The sequence below is a fragment of the Pinus tabuliformis genome, chromosome 3_1 (genome assembly GCF_031772625.1).
Source record: "Pinus tabuliformis cultivar Carrire ecotype Pingquan chromosome 3_1, CPIR1, whole genome shotgun sequence".
NCBI lineage: Eukaryota > Viridiplantae > Streptophyta > Pinopsida > Pinales > Pinaceae > Pinus > Pinus tabuliformis.
The window spans coordinates 212358299-212380541 of record NC_142301.1 but is presented as its reverse complement, the minus strand read 5'-3'; the positions used below and the strand labels follow the sequence as shown (position 1 = coordinate 212380541).

The 22243-nt window shown below is 40.9% G+C and overlaps 1 protein-coding gene across 1 annotated transcript in view; it reads left to right on the top strand.

Annotated features, from left to right (window-relative positions):
• The window catches only part of LOC149186540 (protein fluG-like), a 323927-nt gene that overhangs the window by 134386 nt on the left and 167298 nt on the right, over window positions 1–22243 (top strand). Inside the window, exons 11-13 of the mRNA XM_089412631.1 lie at window positions 7207–7327; window positions 7470–7511; window positions 7653–7784. Of these exons, the coding sequence (XP_089268757.1) occupies window positions 7207–7327; window positions 7470–7511; window positions 7653–7784 (295 nt within the window). The remainder of the gene's footprint in view (window positions 1–7206; window positions 7328–7469; window positions 7512–7652; window positions 7785–22243) is intronic.

Here is a 22243-nt window from a genome sequence, read left to right as displayed (position 1 = left end):
TCCGCACTTCTTGGCCATGGGCATCAATCCTTCCTGACTGAGAAAGATGACCGGGCACTGCTTAGGTCAAGTATGCTCCCCTCTACCACTGCGTTGATCCTCTTCCCTGCTAAAATTTGATGACACAGGCACTGCGTCACCCCTTCCTTGTTGCTTCTATACTAGGAACAACTTCTATCACTCGGGACAGCTGTTTTCTGCTGCTGCTTCTCTGCATGGCTGATGTCCTCAGTTCTCCTATGATCTGTAACCATGCTCGAATACCATGTTGGAATTTCTAAGTCTAATTGTTAGAAACCATTCATGTACTTTTCTAATTTATTTATGCCTACTTGTTCTGATTAATTAACAAGTTATTTACCATGTAAATACTGAAAATAAATACAAGTACATGCTCAACACATTACAGATCATCAACTGAGAGAAACAAAACAAGCACACATGTGACACCATTGTTTTTGGACCAATGTCCCCGAAAAAACCCAATGCATGAAAACCGATGCAGCTATCTGAGGGTTTTAATTATTAAGTAGTTTCAGAATACAATCTAGGTGCCAAAACCAGCTCACCCAACAAAGAATAATCTCGGCAGTAGTACCTCTCAGCCAAAGACATATGTTCCAACTAAAACCCTGGATAAACACTCCGACAGCTCCCAGCTCCAATCTGCCCCACGAAAACCCCAACATCAACCTCTAGGGATTGTGTTAGCCCTTTCTGGCCTAGCGTCACCCTAGCTCGCCCCGCATCAACCTCTGGAGGCACTGCGTCAGCCCTTAGAGCCTCTGCATCACCCATGCTAGCTCTCTGAGACACTGCGTAGCTCCTGGCTAGCTCTACGTGAACCTCTGCCTGGATCTATGTCCCTCTCTCCCGGCTTCTGCGTTGATCCTCCTAGTACTATCTCTACCTCTTTGCTTCTATATTCACTTCCCCTCAACTGTAACTCTAATCACTCTTTCAACTTCCTCAGCAAACCCTGCCCCAGAAAATCGAAATCTTAATCAACTCAGTGTATTCTCCAAGTGACCCTCAAGCCTCCTCTTATACTTTTCTCGTTGACAATTCAACGGCTGAGATTAAGTCCCTAATCAACGGCTAAGATTAACTCTAGATTGATCCATGACTTTTTAACCCTTCTAACACATTTTTATATTAATTCACATTAATATTTTATTTTCCCTAAGTTTAGACTTAGGGACTCCATTAAAAATATTAATTATTTTAATATCTCCCTAGTTGTTTAGGATTTTCCCAAACCATTTCTGGGTATTGGAGATCTCATGTGCTTTAGCCTCTCCACCAATTTTCGTGGCTAGAACACATTCGATGCTACCCCAAATCAACAAAAACAAAAAATTCTTCATCCATCAAGCATTGAATAAAATTGTTGTTCAATTTTTCAAATGATGGTCAATTTAAGACACGGTTAATAATCTAATTGAGACATTTCTAGGTGGAATTTCCAAAAACAATTTATGGGTTTTGGAGATCTCATGTATTCTAGCTTCTCGACCAAATTTCATGGCTAGAACACATCCAATTCTACAGAAACTAACACTCCCTCTTAAAGAGGACTGTGTTCTCCTTCTAGTGCTGCACATACTACCACAACACCCTGTCTCTCTATCACCTCCTATCACGCTGCTAATGTCTGGCTGCTGCTACCCACCAACTATTGCGCAACTCTAATGTTGCATATGTGCTACTGTTGACATTGTTGTACTTCTGCCAACTCTCCATCTGCACTGCAACTCCCTCTCATCTGTTGCTACTGCAACTAAGAAGTACCCAAAATACTGAATCATCTATGATCAGTATGATACATCTGTCACCTGAGTCTCTGATTGCTACTAGCATCTGCACTATCACTGAAGAATCTACATTTCCGCCAACTTTGCACTAAGCCACTTGCTCTGTTGTCAACACTACAATGCGCTCCTCAGCCTCTGACTACTACTAGTCTGCAACCGTCACTCTAGTACCGACTACATCAACTGCCACTGATTCATCCTGTTACTAAATACTGCGGGCCTCCGTAGCCAAGTAATTATCCATGAGGTGGACTCCTCATGGACCTTGCATAATCTTTGTGGCTCTCTGGGGATACAACTCCAAGTCACCCCACCTCAGTCTTGGAGGTATGTATGCCATCATTGTGAAGTCTTCCTCCAACCTAGAGGAAAGATTGTCGATCTCGGCCAACGCTACCTATTGATCCTTCTTCTCTAAATTATCCCTCTTCTTGAAAGCAATGGCACCATTAAAAGCACCTATTGCAGCAAAGAAAATCAAGTCGGCCTCAAAGCAGCAAGTAGGCCTTCAAGTCGGCCTAAAGGAGGGACAAACCTCTATATATAGAGGTTGTCCACTCCCTCAAAATACAATGCATTCCTCTCTGAAATCTGCGAAGGTACAAGGCAAGAAAAGGGTAACAAGAGGACAATAAAAGGGTCTCCAAGGCAAGGAAGAAAACCAAAGTGTTAAAGGGCTAGTTACAGCCACACGTGTGAGGAAAGGAGAGTTGTCTCTATGGTTATGAAAGTTGTAACTTATAGTTTACCATATCTCATTGTTTAGGGTTCAAACTAGGCCTACAAGGCCTCTCTCTCAAGCGTGGAAGAAGGGTATGCAAGCGAAGGGAGTAACAGAGTTCTTGTGAGGTTATTCCCTCACACGTGCGAAGAGATAGGGCTGCATTACTGCTGCTCTAATTCTGCAATCTTTGTAAAAGAGAAGAAGGCTCGGTTGGGAGGAAACAAGGTCATCTTCTCAAGTTAGGAAGGCTTCATCTCAAGCGAAGGAAAAAAATATAAAGGTTCATCCTAGAGTGTACAATCTAAGGTCTCTACAATTGTCGGAAGAAGTGTCGAAGGGAGGAAGACAAAGTGTTGGAAGGAGAAGGATGAAGTGTTACAAAAGGAAGTAATATTGAAAGGACTTGACTTGTGCTTGGAGGATCTTCTTATCAAGGGTCTAGGGTTTGGCATTTATCAATAGAAGCTTCAATAAGAGTAATTCACGAAAGGGTTTTCCTCTCAAGAGAAGAGAGGTTTTGGCCCTAGCAGAGAGCCAATATCTTGTGTTCTTGTTCTTATGTTTTGGTAGCAGTTTGATGAAGTACACACACATGTATTAATAAGAAGGAGAAGAAGAATAAGCTAACAAGAAAAAGTAAAAATACTCCACAAATTATTATCAAGTAACGAAGAATCACACTACACTTATTTTCCCTAGATTCTTCAACATGGTATGATAGCTAAGGTGACACATCAAGGAAAGGGCAACCCAAGAACACTTATCAAGGAAGGACATCTACAAGGTTGAAGCATCAACCCTAGAAGTCTCAATCACTTCAAGTATAAGAAGGTCTCCAATCCATCATTCATCAAGGAAGTCTACATAGCAAGAAGAAGATCCTTACATAAAGGCACCTACAAAGAAGATCATATTGAAGCAAGACCTACATCAAGCTACAAGTCATCAAGCAAATCTCATCATCAAGAAAGTCCACTTGGAGAAGGCAACTTGAAGAACATCAAGATCCTAGAAAGGCAAGCCATCAAGTCTTCAAGGAGAAAGAAAATCCACTACATCTCAAAATCTATCAAGTAAGTATATGTCCCCTTCTGAATATACATCAATGTCTTTTTGCAAGGAAAGCAACAAATTGGTAGGTACCAATAACTTTCTTGCATGGAATAAGAGGATTGATTTACTTCTCAAGGAGAATGATCTCCTAGAACATGTCAAAGGGAATATCTCTATCCCTGCTAAGGAACAAACTGAAGCCTTATCTAAGTACAATAAGGATGAGACAAGAGCTCAAAGGATTCTAATAGAATCAATCAAAGACTCTCTCATTCCTTATGTCTCCAAATTTGAAACATCAAAAGAAATTTATGATAAGCTAGTAGAGCTATTCTCAGTATCCACAACCGGAGAAGTAATATCTCTAAGGAATGAATTGTACAAGATGAAGATAACAAAGGAAGGAATAGCTTCCTACTTCATGAAAATCTCTGAAATGAGAGATAAACTTCAAGAGTTTGGGGAAGTCATGTCTAATATAGAGATGACAACTGTAGTACTCAATGCTCTACCTGAGGATTGGGGCAACTTCACATCAAGCATATATGCCAAGAAGGAAGCAACCACACTCAATGAAATGTGGTCTCTATGCAGGATAGAGCAAACACTTAAAGCAAAAGAAGATGTGGGATCAAAGGAGTAAGCATTTGCTACCATGGCCAAAGGAAAGGGTAAATTTGGAAAATTTGGTCCATGAAGAACAAACAACAAAGACATGTCCAAATCCAATGTCTTGGATGCCAAGAATATGGACACTACAAAAGTAATTGTCCTAAGCTTAAGAAGGACAACAACAACAAAAGGAAAAGGGAAGAAGCTCATGTGACTCAAGAAATGAAAGAAGAAAAAAAGAAGCAAAAGAAGGAAGATCCTCCGGATCTCTACTATGACTAGGTCAAACTCTTTACTTCAAGTCTTTTTTCAAAGTTTTGAGTAGGATAGGAGCATGTAGGAATAAAATAAAATTGCATGGCTAGAAACATCTTCTAGAATCTAGAAGCATGAAGTACATAGAGTTCTAGATACTCATGAAGATGTAGCATTTATAATGAGAATAAAAATGCATGGGTAGAAATATCTTCTAGAATATAGGAGAATGGTAGATATAGCTCAATATATTAACATAGGAGCATACCTAATATAGGACCTCATCCATGATAAAATAAGATTGGTCATGATTAAGAATCTTAGAAGACCTCCATCATCAAAAGAAAAGAAACATTTGCAAGGCAAGGGTCTTTAAGATCCTATAATGGAATCTTCAAAAGAAGGTTCATAAACCAAAGTAGATGTCTCATTAGGAATCCCATGCATGGGATTCAAGAAAATGATGATATGCAGGCAAGCTAAGATGAACCAAGAAGGGCCATGCCAAGGATATCCAAATGAATCTAAGATGATAAAATGAGAATCAAGATGAGGTATGTATGCATTAAAGTTTAGTCATGTTATCATTTGTATATTATTGAGTCATGGGAATAGTTCTATAACATGATCAAGTATGAAAGAATCTCTTTCACCAAGAACATGCTCGAAGGCATGTACTACAATGCAATGAAGGTCAACAAAAGAATATGCTCACATAAGGAGTATAAGGTTGCTGACTATGAAGCAAGAAGAAATGTTGACTGGTCGAGGAAGAAAGAAATAAAGGAATACTCTCACAAGAAGAATAATATGGTTGACCTATCTATCTAAGAAGAAGCAAATGAAGAAAGAGATCAAGCATGTGAAGAACACCATGATCACCAAGAATCACTATCTGACAAGATACTTTGAAGATATCTCCTGAAAGAAGGCAGGACAACTCTGACAAAAGAAGGAAGGGCACTTAACACCTATGAAGGCCTTGGAGATATGAAATATGCAGATAATTTATTGTACTCTACAAATATGTAGTGATGAAGAAGCCATCCAACAAAAGAAAAAGTAATGTTGGAGCAATATCAGGATGAAGTCATGATGGGCTACTAGGTCGAAGCATGTAAACAAGAAAATACAACAAAGCATCCATGTGAAGAGTATTATGAAGCATGGACAAATGACAAAGGAGTATCTAGTTGACAAGAAAACCTGATGTACGACAAGAAAGACACTTTCCACGAAAGAAGCAATGACATGACAACTAGGAAGGAAAGTGATCGATCGATGGTGCCCTACCTAGAAGAAGTTCGAACAAAGACTTCATGACCTCAAAGAAAGGAAGTTGATCAAGCAGCTGAAGGACCCACAAAGAAGAAGTTTTTAATGAATGAAAGAATCCCTAGTTAAGAGGGAGCTCTAAAAAGTCCCTGATCAAAAGGGAGTTTTGGATCACCCCTAATTACAAAGGAGTGACATTTGTGTTTTTCCAAAAATTTGACTTTGACTTAACCACCAAGGCCCAAAGGTCTAATTTTTCTTGAAATTTCCAATATTCCCTTGGTGGGGGAACTACAAAATTTATTTCTTTAATACCTACGAATTTTTCCACTTAGAGAATTTAATTTCTATAACATTTTAATTTTTTACTGTAATTAATTAATTTTCTGTCTTAGGATTTAATTTTGTTTTTGCGAGAAAAATTAATTAATTGACACTTTAGGGAATTAATTATTTTTCCACCCTCAAATATTTAGCCATGGTGTCTAAGTATATGGTACATAAGATTTAACAAATTCAACACTCAAAGGGGGTATACTCGTTCATTATAGACCCTCAAATACCCAATTCTACGACACAATATGATCTAGTAGACCAAGTGACTTGTAATAAAATAATTTAGTCAATTAGCTTAAGTTATTCCCAAATCACTTTTATAGAAGACTCGACTAGAACACTAGGATTCACCTAAGAATTTGACGTTAAATTCCACACTAACTTTGGGGTGAGGCTGGAAGGAAAAACTCTACCGATCATTTGTGTTTAGAAACACATATAATTAGTTAAACGAAAAACCTCATAGGATGAAATTTGTCGCCAAAATAATAGGCTTACATAGGTTGTTACATACATACATGGTCTTACTAGCATCATTTACATTATAAATTTTGCATAATGGGTTTACAATGACTCAGAAAGATGATGGTTGATGATCTTGATCTTTCAAAAAAACTGGGAGAACTGCTTCCTTGGAACCTTGACAAAATGTGTGCAACAAGTATCACTACCCCATACCATGAATTCACACCCAAAATCCACACATTGATTTTAGCAAATGGGTTGCCAGAAAATATTTAGTTGTTAATTTTGTGTTTACAACGGAGAGGCAAGGGTATGTAAATGAAACTCACATTTTTTGGAATACACAACCAAGTCCAATGCTTCTCTCTTTATTTCCGATGTGAAATTTATGCTATTGTTTTGCAATTTCTAGTATCAAAGACATGAACTCCATTGCAAATTTCTCTTTGTAGGTTTTCATTTACATAATTTTTTATTGTTCATTTGTTCAATTTTATATCATTTTAATATGTTTTTTATATTCTTATTGTTGTTAAACCATCCCATGTTTGGTTGCATTAATCTTTGTATCAAATAGAGAAGACCGAGCCATTGGTTTAGGCATAAGTGGATTGTTTTAAATTTCTGATCTATTTTTAATATTATACTAACCATTTTTTGTTTGATGAGCAGGTCTGACCAAGAGAAGATGGTATTAGTTGATATGCACTTGAAACCTGGCCATCCTTGGGAATATTGCCCAAGGACAGCCTTACGAAGAGTTGCAATGACATTGGAAGAAGAATTTGGCTTGGTACTAGAACTTGATTTCCTTAATGTGGACAAAGAATTCATCACTTGCTATTATTCTTGATTTATAGAAATAGCTAATTTTTGTTATGTAGCCATATTTAATCGAAATGTGATTTGCGACCTCAAATATTTTCATTGTATAGGTTGTGAATGCTGGTTTTGAGAGCGAGTTCTACATTTTGAGGTAAACAACAAGTTGTGAATTTATTGACCTTTTGATAAATGAGCAATTTGATTAAAGAAGCAAAATATATATAATTGTAGTTACTTAATAGGCTTGTATTTTTGTGTGAGTGAATGGTGTTTCTGTTAATACTTCATGGTGCAAGGAAGTTAATAACAAGTGGGTTCCTATTGACTCGACACCATACTGCTCAACTGTAGCATTTGACGCTGCAACTCCTGTTCTATTCGAAGTTATTAAAGCTCTCCAAAAGATGCACATATCTGTAGAACAGGTATTTCAGTTACTAAGAAATTAAAGACTTAACTTATCTTCTTTACATTTTGATTATAACTATGTGGGTGTATGGGTTTGCATTATCCATGCTTATAATGTTTTTCCAATTAATTGAAAATTGCTTAATTAGTGATTATGTATAGGATTGTATCTATCCATTCTTATAGTGTATTTCTATTAATTGAAACATGCTTAATTAGTGATTATAGTATCTATCCATTCTTAGAGTGTATTTCTATTAATTGAAACATGCTTAATTAGTGATTATATATAGGAAACATTAGAGAATACGAAAATAGTCAATGTACAAGCTAATCTTTGAGATGTTTCACACAATAGTGGTTGTTGACTTCGTTAGTGTTATAAGGTTGGTAATGTATACTAGGTTACCATGAATAACAAGAAACTTGTTAATGGATAATTAACTATATTGTGTTCAAGATGATAAACAAGGCTTTAATGTAAGGAAACAAAGTTTGATTAAGATAGACCCCTTATCTAGACACTAGCAGCTGTTTTGGAAAGGGCTTGTTGTTAATTTTTGCAAATGCGGTCAAATTCCACCTTGGACAACTCAAATGACTTAGATATGATTGCATTAGATTCCTTTTTCAAGAGGACCAAAATCAACCTAAATATCACCCAATTTGGTCAAGCGGAAGTAGAGTTATGAATTATTTTATTCATACATGTATTATGGAATGGGTCAGCTCTAACAACATGGGTAATTTCTTAACCCCAAGTGAAACCTCATGAAAATTGATAAATAGAAGAGACCTCAAGCTCATTTAGACACACATTCGATCAAGCCATCTTCTCTTCTCTTTTTTTCTTGGTTCACATAGGTCTGTCGGAGGAAAGTTCGCACAAGGGTCCGCAATCTCAGGGTCGAAGCTCGCACTAATCTATGGATTTCTAGCCCTAGACACTAGCACAAAACTGGGAATTTTAGTCCCTAGACGCTGGCACACAAGCCTATGAGAGCGTCTAGAGACCCATAGACGTTGGCAGAAAAGCTTATGAGAGCATCCAGGGTTCTAGAGGCAGATCTGGAGGTGTCGGTCCCCAAACGCTCGCACAGAGTTGTCCTGAGAGCATCCGGTGTGAAAATTCGAAAACCCCGAATCACTACTGCAACAACTTATTATATTTCTCCTACTTAATCAAGTTATTTATAGTATTACAGTAAACGTCAAAATAAATACAACTACAGCCTTCACAATTTAAATAATATGCATAAATAAGAACTACGAAAGAAAGAAATAACACACACAAGTGACACCGTTATTTTTGGATAAATGTCCCCAGAAAAACCCAATGTGGGAAAATCGGTGCAGCAGCTGAGGGTTTGTATTATTATGCAGTAATTTCTGAGTACAATTCTTTGGATGCCCAAACTGGCAATCCTATATAGAGATCTAACTGGACAAAAATATAGTGAGATGATCTCGCCCTGCCACTGGAAAATCTGGCACTAGTCTGCACTGGAGATGAGCTTTTGCATCACACCCATGCAGTTGTTGCATCATTACTGTTGGGACTTCAATGCACCTCCTCTCGATCCTCTACTCGTTGGAAACTTTGGCCCTCTGGCCTCCTCGTCTCACACCCTGGCTTCGACACTAGATCCCCACTGTTCCCCAATAGAAATACAGACTCCGTTTAAAGCTCTGGGCTACCACGACGTAACTCTACGCTACCTCTATGTTGCCTAGCACTACCTATCCGAACTACTCTCTGCTCTCTCCGCCTTGCACTCTTCGGATCAGGAAAACTTCCTACGGAAAATTATCCTTGCCCCTCACTACAAGAAATATCCTTGATCACCTTCTTCGGAAACTGCTGCGTTGCTCTCTTGAGAAAATCAATCTCTAATCTCTCACCCGATGTGTCTTCCAAATGCCCATCAAAGTCCTTATAATCTTCTCGTTGAGTAATCAATGGCCCAAATTAGATTCTAATCAATGGCTCAAATCATTTTGGCTTGATCCTCGTCTTCTTCTAGAAGTTTCACCATCAGTTTAATTAATACCCTTTAATTATTTTCATTTCCTAAGTTTAGACTTAGGCATCCATTAAAAATAATTAATTATTTTAATAAAACTATCTCCATGTGAAATTTATAAAAATGATTTTTGGGTATTCTAGAATACATGTGTCCTAGCCTCCCTGCAAATTTTGAGGCTTAGAGCACATCCGATGCTACTAGAAATCAACACTCCCTCTTAGCGAGGAATGTGCTCTAGTAATGCAACTTGTTGAAGCATTACCTTGACTTTGTAACATCTCCCTCTACGTTGCTGATGTTTGACATCACTGCCCACCAACTATTGCGTAAATGCTGCATCTGTGTTGTTGCTGACTCTGAACACTGTTGCCAACTACATCTGCACTGCAACTCTTCTCCAACTGTTGTTGCTGCCTTCTGCAACAACTACAACGGAAAAACATCGAAAATACTAAACAGTTGTTAAGCATTATGCATTTGTTGCTGGAGTGCTGCTAGTCTCTAATTGACCCTCTGAAACCTCTGCGTTGTTGCTGACTCTGCACTATGCCAACTGCACTGCTGCCAACTCTTCTCTTCGTTGCTCAGTCTTTAGTGCTCCTATCCACTGCAACTGTCACTCTGGCACTCCTCTACACCAACTGACATTGGTCCATCCTGCTACTTCTGATATGGGCTCCCATAGCAAGGTATTGTTCCAAGAGGTGGACTCCTCAAGGATCATTCCCATATACAATTCCTTCAAACTACAATACTAGATCACCCCACCTCTCCCCTTGAGGTATTTGGGCAATCATGGCAAACTCCTCCTCGATATTTGTAGTTGCAGCCTACAGATCATGTTTCTCGTCCTTGTCCTTCTTCTTGAGAGGACACTGTGTAGCGTAGTGACCAAATTCACCACACCGGAAACATTTTATCTTTGATACGTCCTTCTTTTGCCTCCGCTGCTCCTGTTGCCCCTTTGATTCAAGGGCTGCATTCTTTTCCTCCTCCTTGGGCTTCGTCCCACTGCTACTGCTGCTATCAATTTTTCACTTTACTAAGTCTCACCTCATCTCTTCCTGGTGAAGAGAGGCCAACATGCCTTCCCAATCCAACAATCTCTCTCTTGTGAAAATTCCTAGATCTAACAATCTCAGGAATCATATTGCAACCAACCGAATCTACTTCAAAGTTCACCTAGATTGTAAATTACATTACAAAATTATTTTAGATTTCTTCTTGAAACATTGAAGTAAATTACTGAAGCAACCTACACCAAATTAAATATGATTCTCAAACATAGAAACTGAGAAAGGAAATACAAACACATAGGACACCATTATTTTTGGAAAATCGGTGCAGCAGTGAGGGTTTCATTTTATTATGCAGCAGTGAAATCTGAGTACATCTATGGATGCCCAACAAGCAATCCAAACAACAAGAAAATATAGCAAAGATATTCCCTAAGCAACCCCAACACTCGTGTTGTGTGCACTTGCGTTCTTGAACATGCGCATTCCTGCACTTGCACATTCCTGCACTTGTACATTCCTGCACTTGCGAGTTCCTATACTTGCACGTTCTTGCACTCACGCGTTCCTGCACTCGTGTGTTCCTGCACTGGAAATAACTCAGCCTCTTGCCACTGCCTCTTCAGATCTAGAAATCTTTCTCTGGATCACTGTCCCTGACCCTCTATTGCAAAAGAACTCTTCGATCAGAATTTCCTCCTGAGAACTTCTCACTTTAGAAATTTGATCTCTTGATCTTTGGCGTGTTTTCCAAATGACCCTCAAGCCCCTTCTTATATGTTCTTGTTGGACAACCAATGGCCTAGATTAACTCCTAATCAAAGGCTCAGATCGTTTTGACTTGATCTCTGTCTTTTTCTAGAATTTTCACCCACAGTTAGATTAATACCCATTAATATTTTAATTTTCCTAAGTTTAGACTTAGGAACTCCATTAAAAATATTAATTATTTTAATATAATCGTCTATGGGTGGAATTTCCCAAAATGGTTTCTGGGTTCTTTGGAATGCATGTGCCCAAGCATCCCTGCAAAATTTGAGGCTTAGATCACATACGATGATACCCTAAATCAACACTCCCTCTTAGCTAGGAATGTGCTCTAGCAATATACTGCTACTGCATACTGCTCTGACTCTGAAGTAGCGTCCTCTGCGTTTCTGATGTCTGACATGCTGTCCACCAACTACTACATTGTTGCTACTACTGTACTGCTTCCTTTGACACTACCACTGCCAATGCTACATCTGTACTACAACTCCCTCTCAAATGTTGCATATGCTATGCTGCTAGCACTGCCACTGCTAACATTGCATCTGTACTGCAACTCAGTTGCTGAGAGAAGCAACTAAAAACACCAAAAACTGGATAAGTATCTTGTGGCTACACCTCGGTGTTGAAAGCTTGATTGCTGCTAGCCCCACGGTATCTTCTAAAGCCACTACACTGTTGAAGCTCTTCATTGTACCTCCATTCACTGCTACCTCTCTGCTCAGCACTGCTCAAGTTCTGGCGCTGCTAACTAGTGCCTTTGTCACTCCAACACTCCATGGAACCAACTAAAAAATCCTCCATCCCGCTACTACTGATCATGGGCTCCCTAGCAAGTTGATGATAAAAGAGGTGGGCTCCTCAAGGATCCTGCCCATTGGTAGCTCTATCGAACTATAGTTCTATATCGGCCTACCTCCCTCCTGGAGGTATCTTGGTTGTCATGGAGAACTCCTCCTCTTGTTAAATCTTTGCGGCTGTAACCTTAGGATCGTGCTTCTCATCCTTGTCCTTTTTCTTCAAGGGACACTAGGAGGCATAGTGGCACATCTCACCACAGCTGAAACACTTCACCTTGGAGATGTCCTTCTTTCGTCTCTATTTCCCTTACTGCCCCTTATATGCAAGGGTTGCATTATCCTCCTCCTCTACTTTGGGCTTTGACCCACTGTTACTACTGCTTCCGTCAAGTTTGACCTTGACCAGGTCTCTCCTCAGCTCTTCATGTTTTAGAGCTGCCCACATCCCATACCAATTAGGCAATGTTGCTCTGCCTAGGATACTCAGGACAAAGAATTGCCACTCATCCGAGACAGAATTTAGGGCCAATCTCACTAACTCCAAATCTTGAGCTGTATGCCCCACAGCCGACAACTCATCACAGGTCTCCTTCACCTATGTGAGGAATGGGTTCACACATTCCCCCTTCTGCATTTGCGCAGATCTCAAATTCTATTTCAAGTACATCTTTCGCTGCTTAGAAGATCCCTAATACAATGTGGCCAAAGCATCCCACATATCCTTAGCAGTTTCTCTGCTAGTAACCTGGCACACCACGTGATACTTGACTCCATCCAGGATCATCCTCTTGGCCTTTTCCATTTCAACTATGTACTTCTTCAGCAGATCTGCATCCACAGGGACAACTACCTCACTATTAGCATACGTCTTTAGGGCATGCTCATCTGTAGGAAGGACGTTCTAGCCTTCCAGATGATGTAGTTGGAAGCTCCTTCCAACCTATCCTGATCCCTCAAGCCACTGGTTGCCATATCTTTTGAAAATTTTCAAACAACTCCCTCTTTCTCCTTACTTCGTAGCTTCTACGATGGCTTACGCACTCCCCAATGGAGCTTGTAAGTATGTTGCTCCTCTACTGCTCAGCAAATGATAAATATTGATTTCCTCGGTAAGAAATCACTGAGAAAGTATTCCCTCACTGTGCGATTTGCTTCCTTCTTCCGACAACGTTTTTGCGTAGCACTCAACTTGCAGAAAATTGCGTCCCTCTAGCTCTGCACTGATGCTCTGCATGGTTCCCTCTGCCTTGGAAAATTCTTGATCTGACAGTCTCACCTCTCTGTCAGCTCACTTAGAGAGAGACACCCACGAAAATATAGCCCTCCTGGCTAGAAGTGCCCAATCCCTCAGGGGATTCAAACTGCTGCTTGTTGAAGCACGTTGGCCCTTTCTTGAGTGCTAGATTTTCTCTTCCTATTTCACAACAACGGCTCTAATACCATGTGAAAATTCCTAGATCTAACAATCTCAGGAATCCTATTGCAACCAACTGAATCTACTTCACCTAGATTATAAATTACTTTACAAACTTATTTCACATTTCTTCTTGAAACATTGAAGTAAATTACTGAAGCAACCTACACCAAATTAAATATGATTTTGAAACATAGAAACTGAGCAAGGAAATACAAACACGTAGGACACTGTTATTTTTGGACAAATGTCCTCGGAAAAACCCCAACTTAGGAAAACCAATGCAGTAGTGAGGGTTTTATTTTCTTATGCAGCAGTGAAATCTGAGTACAACTATGGACGTCGAACTGGCAATCCAAACAACAAGAAAATGTGGCAGAGATATTCCCTAAGAAACCCCAACACTCATGTTACTTTCACGCGCGTTCGTGCACTCGTGCGTTCCTGCACTCACGCATTCCTACACTCACGCCTTCCTACACTCGTGAGTTCCTGCACTTGCATGTTCCAGCACTCGCGAGTTCCTGCACTCGCAAGTTTCTGCACTCACATTCTTGCACTAGGAATAAATCAGCCTCTTGCTACTACCTCTCCTCATCAAGAAATCTTCCTCTGGATCATTGTCTGCGCCCCTCTACTGCAAAAGATCTCTTCGATCAGAATTTCCTCCTGAGAACTTCTCACTTCAGAAATTTGATCTCTTGATCTCTCGATCTCTCGGTGTGTTTTCTAAATGACCCTCAAGCCCCTTATTATATCTTACTGTTGGACAACCAATGACCTAGATTAACTCCTAATCAAAGGCTAAGATCATTTTGACTTGACCTCCGTCTTTTCCTAGAAGTTTCACCCTCAATTAGATTAATATCCATTAATATTTTAATTTTCCTAAGTTTAGACTTAGGAACTTTGTTAAAAATATTAATTATTTTAATATAATCATCTCTGGGTGGAATATCCCAAAACGGTTTCTGGGTTTTTTGGAATGCATGATCCCAAGCCTCCCTGCAAAATTTGAGGATTAGAGCACATTCGATGCTAACCAAAACCAACATCTCTACCCAAGATACTCTTGACAAACACTTGCCATTCTTCTGAGACTTAATTCAAGGCCAACCTCACCATCTCGGTGGGATGATGTTGATTTGGGGTAGCATCAGATGTGCTCTAGCCTCGAAACTTGGTGGAGAGGCTAAGGCACATGAGATCTCCAATACCCAAAAATGGTTTGGGCAGATTCTAAATAGGTTGAGAGACATTAAAATAATTAATATTTTTAATGGAGTCCCTAAGTCTAAACTTAGAGAAAATAAAATATTAATGTGTATTAATATAAAACTGTGTTAGAATGGTCCAAAAGTCATGGATCAAGCCAGAATCTTAGCCATTGATTAGGGACTTAATCTTGGCCATTGAATTGTCAACAAGAAAAGTATAAAAGGAGGCTTGAGGGTCACTTGGAGAATACACCGAGTTGATCAAGATTTTGATTTTCTGGGGTAGGGTTTGCTGAGGAAGTCAAAAGAGTGATCATAGTTGCAGCTAAGGGGCAGTGAATACAGAAGTAGAGAGCCAGAGATAGTACCAAGTGGGTCAGCATAGAAGCCGGGAGAGAGGGACGCAAAGCCAGCTAGAGGTTCATGAAGAGCTAGCTAGGGCTCACGCAGGTGCAGCCAGGAGCTGTGCAGTGCCTTAGAGAGCCAGCATAGGTGACGCAGAGGCTCTAAGGGATAACACATGGCGAGCTAGGGTGACGCTGGGAAAATGCTAGGCCAGAAAGGGCTGACGCAGTCCCTAGAGGCTGACGCTAGGCTTTTCATGGGGTAGATTGGAGCTGGGAGCTGTCGGAGTGTTTATCCATGATTTCAACCGGAATATTTGCTTCTAAGTAGAGAGGTACTACTGCCGAGATTATTTTATGTTGGTGAGCTAGTTTTGGCACCCAGATTGTATTTAGAAACTGCGTAATAATAAAGCCCTCAGATAGCTGCACCGATTTTCCCGCATTGGGTTTTTCCAAGGACATTGGTCCAAAAACAACAGTGTCACTTGTGTGCTTGTTTTGTTTCCTTCAGTTGATGATCTGTAATGGGTTGAGCATGTACTTGTATATATTTTCAGTATTTACATGGTAAATAACTTGTTGATTAATCAAAAAAAGTAGGCAGAAATAAATCAGAAAAGTACATGAAGGGTTTCTAACAGTTAGACTTAGAAATTCCAACATGGTATCAAAGCATGGTTGCAGATCACAAGAGAACTGAGGACATCAGCCGAGAAAAGCAACAGCAGCAAAAAACAATTGTCCTGAGTGACAGAAGTTGTTCCTAGAATAGAAGCATCAAGGAAGGGGTGACGCAGTGCCTACATCATCAAGTTTGAGCGGGGAAGAGGATCAGCACAGTGGCAGAGGGGAGCAGACTCGGCCTACGCAGTGACCAGTCATCTTTCTCAGTCAGGAAGGATTGACGCTTGTGGCCAGGAGGTGCAGATTTTGCTGGTGCCAGGATTGCGCAGAGCCTAGAAGCTCTAACCTTCAGTTGTTGGGGCTTAGGAGGCTGTGGGTAAATTGCAGAGTGAAGCTGGTGGGGTACTGTAGTCAGAATAGTACCTAATAGGGCAAGACTAAGGAGGAGGGAGTTGATACCGAGGATTTCTAGCCAAGAAATCCGGATCAGTGGTGCAACTACACTAATGATCGGATTGGGGGCATCTCGACATTGGCAGAAGGATTTCCAGGAGGGAAATCGAGGCTCATAGGGAGTCACACCAACCACTTCCAGGAGGGAAGTAGAGGAGCAACGAGATGGCAGTGAACAAGGTAAGAGACTAGGACAGACTAGACGGAGCCTCAAACTTCATAGTCTGAAAGGCCATAATCTTGTCCGTTCTAGACAGGAATCATGTCAAGCACTTCGCCTTGAGGACGATAGCGATCCCAGTTGACCCAGCTGAGAACGACAAGTACGAGGAGGCAATGGCGAGGGCCAAGAGCATCATCCTTGATGGGGTCAAGGACCATGTAGTACCACATATTTCCAAAAAGGACACGGCAAATGAGATGTGGGAGGCCCTAAAGAAATTGTACCAGCACACTTATGTGCAGAGAAGGATGCTACTAGAAAATCAACTGCGATCATACTAGATGCAAAAGGGAGAACAGATTGACATCTTCCTCGGTCAATTGAAGGAGATCTGGGATTAGCTGACTTCCATAGAGGCCACGTTGGATCAAGAATTGATGGTGAGAACAACCCTGAACGCAGTCTCTAAAGACTGGGAGGTGTTTTTCCAGAGCATACTGGGCAAGGTGACCGTTCCAGATTGGGAGGAAATGTGGGCGTCTCTTCGCCAAGAAGAGATCAAAAGGCTAAGAAAGGCGAGAATCAATGACAAGGGGATCAAAATCAAGAAGGAGGAAGAGAAGGATGTTGCCCTAGCATCTGAGGGAAAGCAGGAGAAATGAAAGAAGAAGGACCTCTCCACGGTCAAATGCTTAAATTGTGGGGAACTGGGTCACTATGCGAGCCAGTGTCCAAGGAAGAAAAGCAATGGAGAGGCTTTCAAGACCAAGGCTGTGCCAGCAAGGGCGGAGAAGGAAGTGGAGACAGATGATGATTGTGCCATGAGTGCTCACATGCCACTTGAGAGGAAGTGGGGAGACATTGAGCTGTAGTCAGATGAACTACAGGCAATGAGGGGCAGGATCATCGAGGTACCCCACCTCTTGGATTATACCTTGCTACGGGAGCCCCAAAGAGGAGTAGCAGTACTGCCGGATGTCAATAGAGACAGATGCAGATGAAGCATCAGAGGGAGATACAGTGCAGGATTCTTATGATGGCGTGAGGCAGCAGTGCGAGATGCATAGAGTTGTTCAGTAACGCAGAGGTCAGAGAGGGAGCACTTGTTAGTGACAGAGGGAGTTTCAGCATCGAGGGTGTCTCTAGCCTGACAGAGATGTCAGAGTTGGGAGATTAGTTACTTACTTCTTAGTAACTGAGATGTAGTGCAACAGTTAGTAGTGGGAGTGGTAGTGCTATGGGCAGCATGATGCAACATGATGAGAGGGATTGCAGTGCAGATGCAACAGTGGCAGCGGCAGAGCCATGGGTAGCAGCACAGGTGTAGAGGGAGTTGTTGTGCAGATGCAACAGTGGCAATGGCAGGGCCATGGGTAGTAGTACATGATGCAGCAACTTCAAAGGATGTTGGACAGCAGGCCTAGCATCAGCATAAGGATCGATGCTGGATGATCAGGGTAATGCTCAGTTAGGAGTATTACTAAAGCACAGTCCTCGCTAAGAGTGAGTGTTGATTTTGGGTAGCATCGGATGTGATCTAGCCTCAAAACTTGGTGGAGAGGCTAAGGCACATGAGATCTCCAATACCTAGAAATGGTTTGGGCAGATTCTAAACAGGTTGGGAGATATTAAAATAATTAATATTTTTAATGGAGTCCCTAAGTCTAAACTTAGGGAAAATCAAATATTAAATTGTGTTAGAATGGTCCAAAAGTCATGGATCAAGCCAAAATTAATCTTAGCCATTTATTAGGGACTTAATCTCGGCTGTTGAATTGTCAACGAGAAAAGTATAAAAGGAGGCTTGAGGGTCACTTGGAGAATACACCGAGTTGATCAAGATTTCGATTTTCTGGGGAAGTGTTTGCTGAAGAAGTCAAAAGAGTGATTAGAGTTGCAGTTGAGGGGTAGTGAATACAGAAGCAGAGAGGTAGAGATAGTACCAAGAGGGTCAGTGCAGAAGCCCGGAGAGAGGGATGTAGAGACAGCCAAAGGTTCACGCAGAGCTAGCTAGGGCGCAAGCAAAGGCAACCAAGAGCTACACAATGCCTCAGAGAGCCAGCGTGGGTGATGCAGAGGCTCTAGGGGCTGACGCAGTGCCTCCAGAGGCCGGTGTAGGGTGAGATAGGGTGATGTTAGGTAGATACTAGGCCAGAAAGGGCTAACACAGTCCCTAGATGCTGACACTGGGGTTTTCATGGGGCAGATTGGAGCTAGGAGTTGTCAGAGTGTTTATCCGGTGTTTCAGCCAGAATATTTGCTTCCAAGTAGAGAGGTACTATTGCCGAGATTATTCTCTGCTGGGTGAGCCGGTTTTGGCACCTAGATTGTATTCAAAAATTACATAATAATAAAACCCTTAGATAGTTGCATAGATTTTACCGCATTGGGTTTTTCCGGGAACATTGGTCCAAAAACAACAGTGTCACTTGTGTGCTTGTTTTGTTTCCTTGAGTTGATGATCTATCATGTGTTGAGCATGTACTTCTATTTATTTTCAGTATTTGCATGGTAAATAACTTGTTAATTAATCAGAACAAGTAGGCAGATATAAATCAGAAAAGTACATGAAGGGCTTCTAATAGTTGGACTTAGAAATTCCAACATGAGGCACTGATCCTACAACTGCCAACGAGTCTCGGACCTCTTGAAACTTCGATAGCAACGAATCAATGTGTTCTCCCTTCTGCATCCTCGTGGATCTCGTTTTCTCCTCCAAGTACATCTTTTGCTGCTTAGAAGGTCCCTAATACAACATAGCCAAGGCATCCCACATCTCCTTGGAAGGCCCTTTTCCAGCAATGTGACATACAACATGATCCCTCACTCCATCGAGGATCAACCGCTTGGCCTTCACCATTTTAGCCTTGTACTTCTTGAGTGGATCTGCATTTGTAGGTTTAGCTACCTCGATATTGACATAAGCTTTGAGATTATGCTCATCGAGAAGGCAGGAGATCCTGGCCTTCCAGATCACATATTTGGATGCTCTATCCAGCCGATCTTGATCTCTCAGCCCATTAGCTACCATCTCGGCTAACAAAATGTCAAACTGCCTCCTCTCTCCTTTGTGTTGCTGCTAGGTTGGCCTACACGCTCCTTGTTGGAGTTATTAGATCTGCTCCTCTCTACTGCTACACAACGATTAAGAAATTGAATTCCTTAGCTAGGAATTCTCTAAGGAATAAATTCCCTCAAAAAGTGTCTCCTTCCTTCTTCTGACATCTTTCTGCCCTAGCAACTACTGCAAAAAACCACGTCTCACCTAAAGACCTCTACGTTGAAGTTTCTATTGCGTTTCTCCCTCTGCCGCTGACAAATTTCGATGTAGAAATCTTACCTCTCTGTCAACTCATTCAGACAGAGGTCTTCCTTGATTTCTTGCCCTCATGACCTAGACCGCACAGTCCCTCTAGGGATTCGATCTGCTGCATACGCAGCACTCTGATCTCCCTCCTTCTCTTCAACATTGGGCTATTCCAGTCTTATCTCTTGCTTCACCTGCACTCTGATACCATGTGAAAATTCAGAAAACCCGAATCACTACTGCAGCCACTGATTATATTTCTCCTATTGAATCAAGTTATTTACAATATTATAAGGTAAACATTGAAATAAATACAACTGCGGCCTTCACAACTTAAAAAATATGCGGAAACAAGAACTACGCAAGAAAGAAATAAGACACACAAGTGACACCTTTATTTTTGGACAAATTTCCCCAAAAAAAACCCAATGTGGGAAAACCGGTGCTGCAGCTGAGGGTTTGTATTATTATACAGTAATTTCTTAGCACAATCCTTTGGATGCTGAAAATGGCCATCCTATACAGAGATCTAACTGGACAAAAAGATAGTGAGATGAGCTCACCCTGTCACTGGAAAATCCGACAATAATCTGCACTGGAGATGAGCCTCCTTGTTGCCTCTACACAGTACTGCGTCACACCCATGCAGTTACTGCGTCACTACTGCTGGGACTGCGTTGCACCTCCTCTCGATCCTCTACTCACTGGAAACTTCAACCCTCTGGCCTCCCAATCTCCTACCCTGGCTCTGGCACTAGATCCCAACTATTTCCCAGCAAAAATATGGACTCCCTCTGAAGCTTTGCAGTGCCACAACATAGCTCTATGTTGCCTCTACGTGGCCTAGCGTTGCCTCTCCGGACTACTCTCTACCCTCTCTACCTTGCACTCTCCGGATCAGGAAAAATTCCTCCAAAAAATTATCCCTTCCCCTCACTACAAGTAATTTCCTCCATCACTTTCTCTAGCAACTATTGCGCTGCTTTATTGAGAAAATCGATCTCTGATCTCTCGCCCGATGTCTCTTTCAAATTCCCATCGAAGTCCTTTTTATAATCTTTTCATTGAGTAATCAACTTCCCAGATTAGATTCTAATCAATGGCTCAGATCATTTTGGCTTGATTGTCATCTTCTTCTAGAAGTTTCACACTCAGTTTAATTAATTCCCTTTAATTATTTTAATTTCCTAAGGCATCCATTAAAAATAATTAATTATTTTAATAAAACTGTCTCTAGGTGAAATTTCCCAAAACGATTTCTGGGTATTTTGGAATACATGTGTCCTATCCTCCCTACAAATTTTGAGGCTTAGAGCACATCCGATGCTACCATCAATCGACGTTCTGGAGGTCTTGAACGCATGGACAGTAACTATAAGAGAGCATCCAAGTGTTTTTGAGCAGATCTGGTGAGCTGGTCTTCGGACGCATGCACATAATGGTCTAGGAGCATTCGGGCTGCCATATACACTGGCATACAAATCACAAAGAGCATCCAGGTCTGATATAAACGCTCACACAACTCCTCCTCCCTGTGTCTGAGACTCATAGATGAAATTTCAGTATTCCGAAGATCCCGCTCAGTGACAACAATGTTTAGCAGTGTTCAGATCGGTGACAACAATATTCAACAGTGTTCAGATCAGTGACAACAATATCCATCAGTTGACTTCAGCCATCAGTATGAGCGTTATGATTTCAAGCTTGATTAGATATGTTTCATGGATATCATAGTTGTTTTGTTGAATAGATAAAGTTATGGATCATTGTACTCTCTTTTGCTGAATCATTTGATGACGATCTAAGAAAAATATTTGCACGGGTTTTCCCCATATTGGGTTTTTCCCCGGCCTCAGACCAATCCTGGTGTCTCTATGTGTGTGCATGCTTTTCTTATATTGTTCCTTTTATGTTCTGCTGCATTGATGATGATGATGTTGTTCTTTCTATATAATTGCAAATGCTGATGAATAATGGTGTAGATCTGAATAATGTAATGATGATATGGGGTGAACTTAATGTAATATTGAAGAAATGCAATTATCAAAGCAAATAACAATGTAGCCCTATGAAAATTAACATGGTATCAAATCTAGGTTGAAGAGAATCCATGGAGATCACTCTGATGACGACACCTTTGATGGAAGCAAGAAGAGGATGGTGAAGACCTAAAATAATTCTAGGGTTTGAAGAAAATTATAGGTAACTTGGTTATTATGGTTTGATGGATTCTATGAGGTTAGGGTTGGAGAAAAAACCCCTGGTTTATGGAAACAATATGAGATATGAAACCTATTATGGTCAATGTGAAGATGCTCAAGCACTTGTGGGAGATTTGGT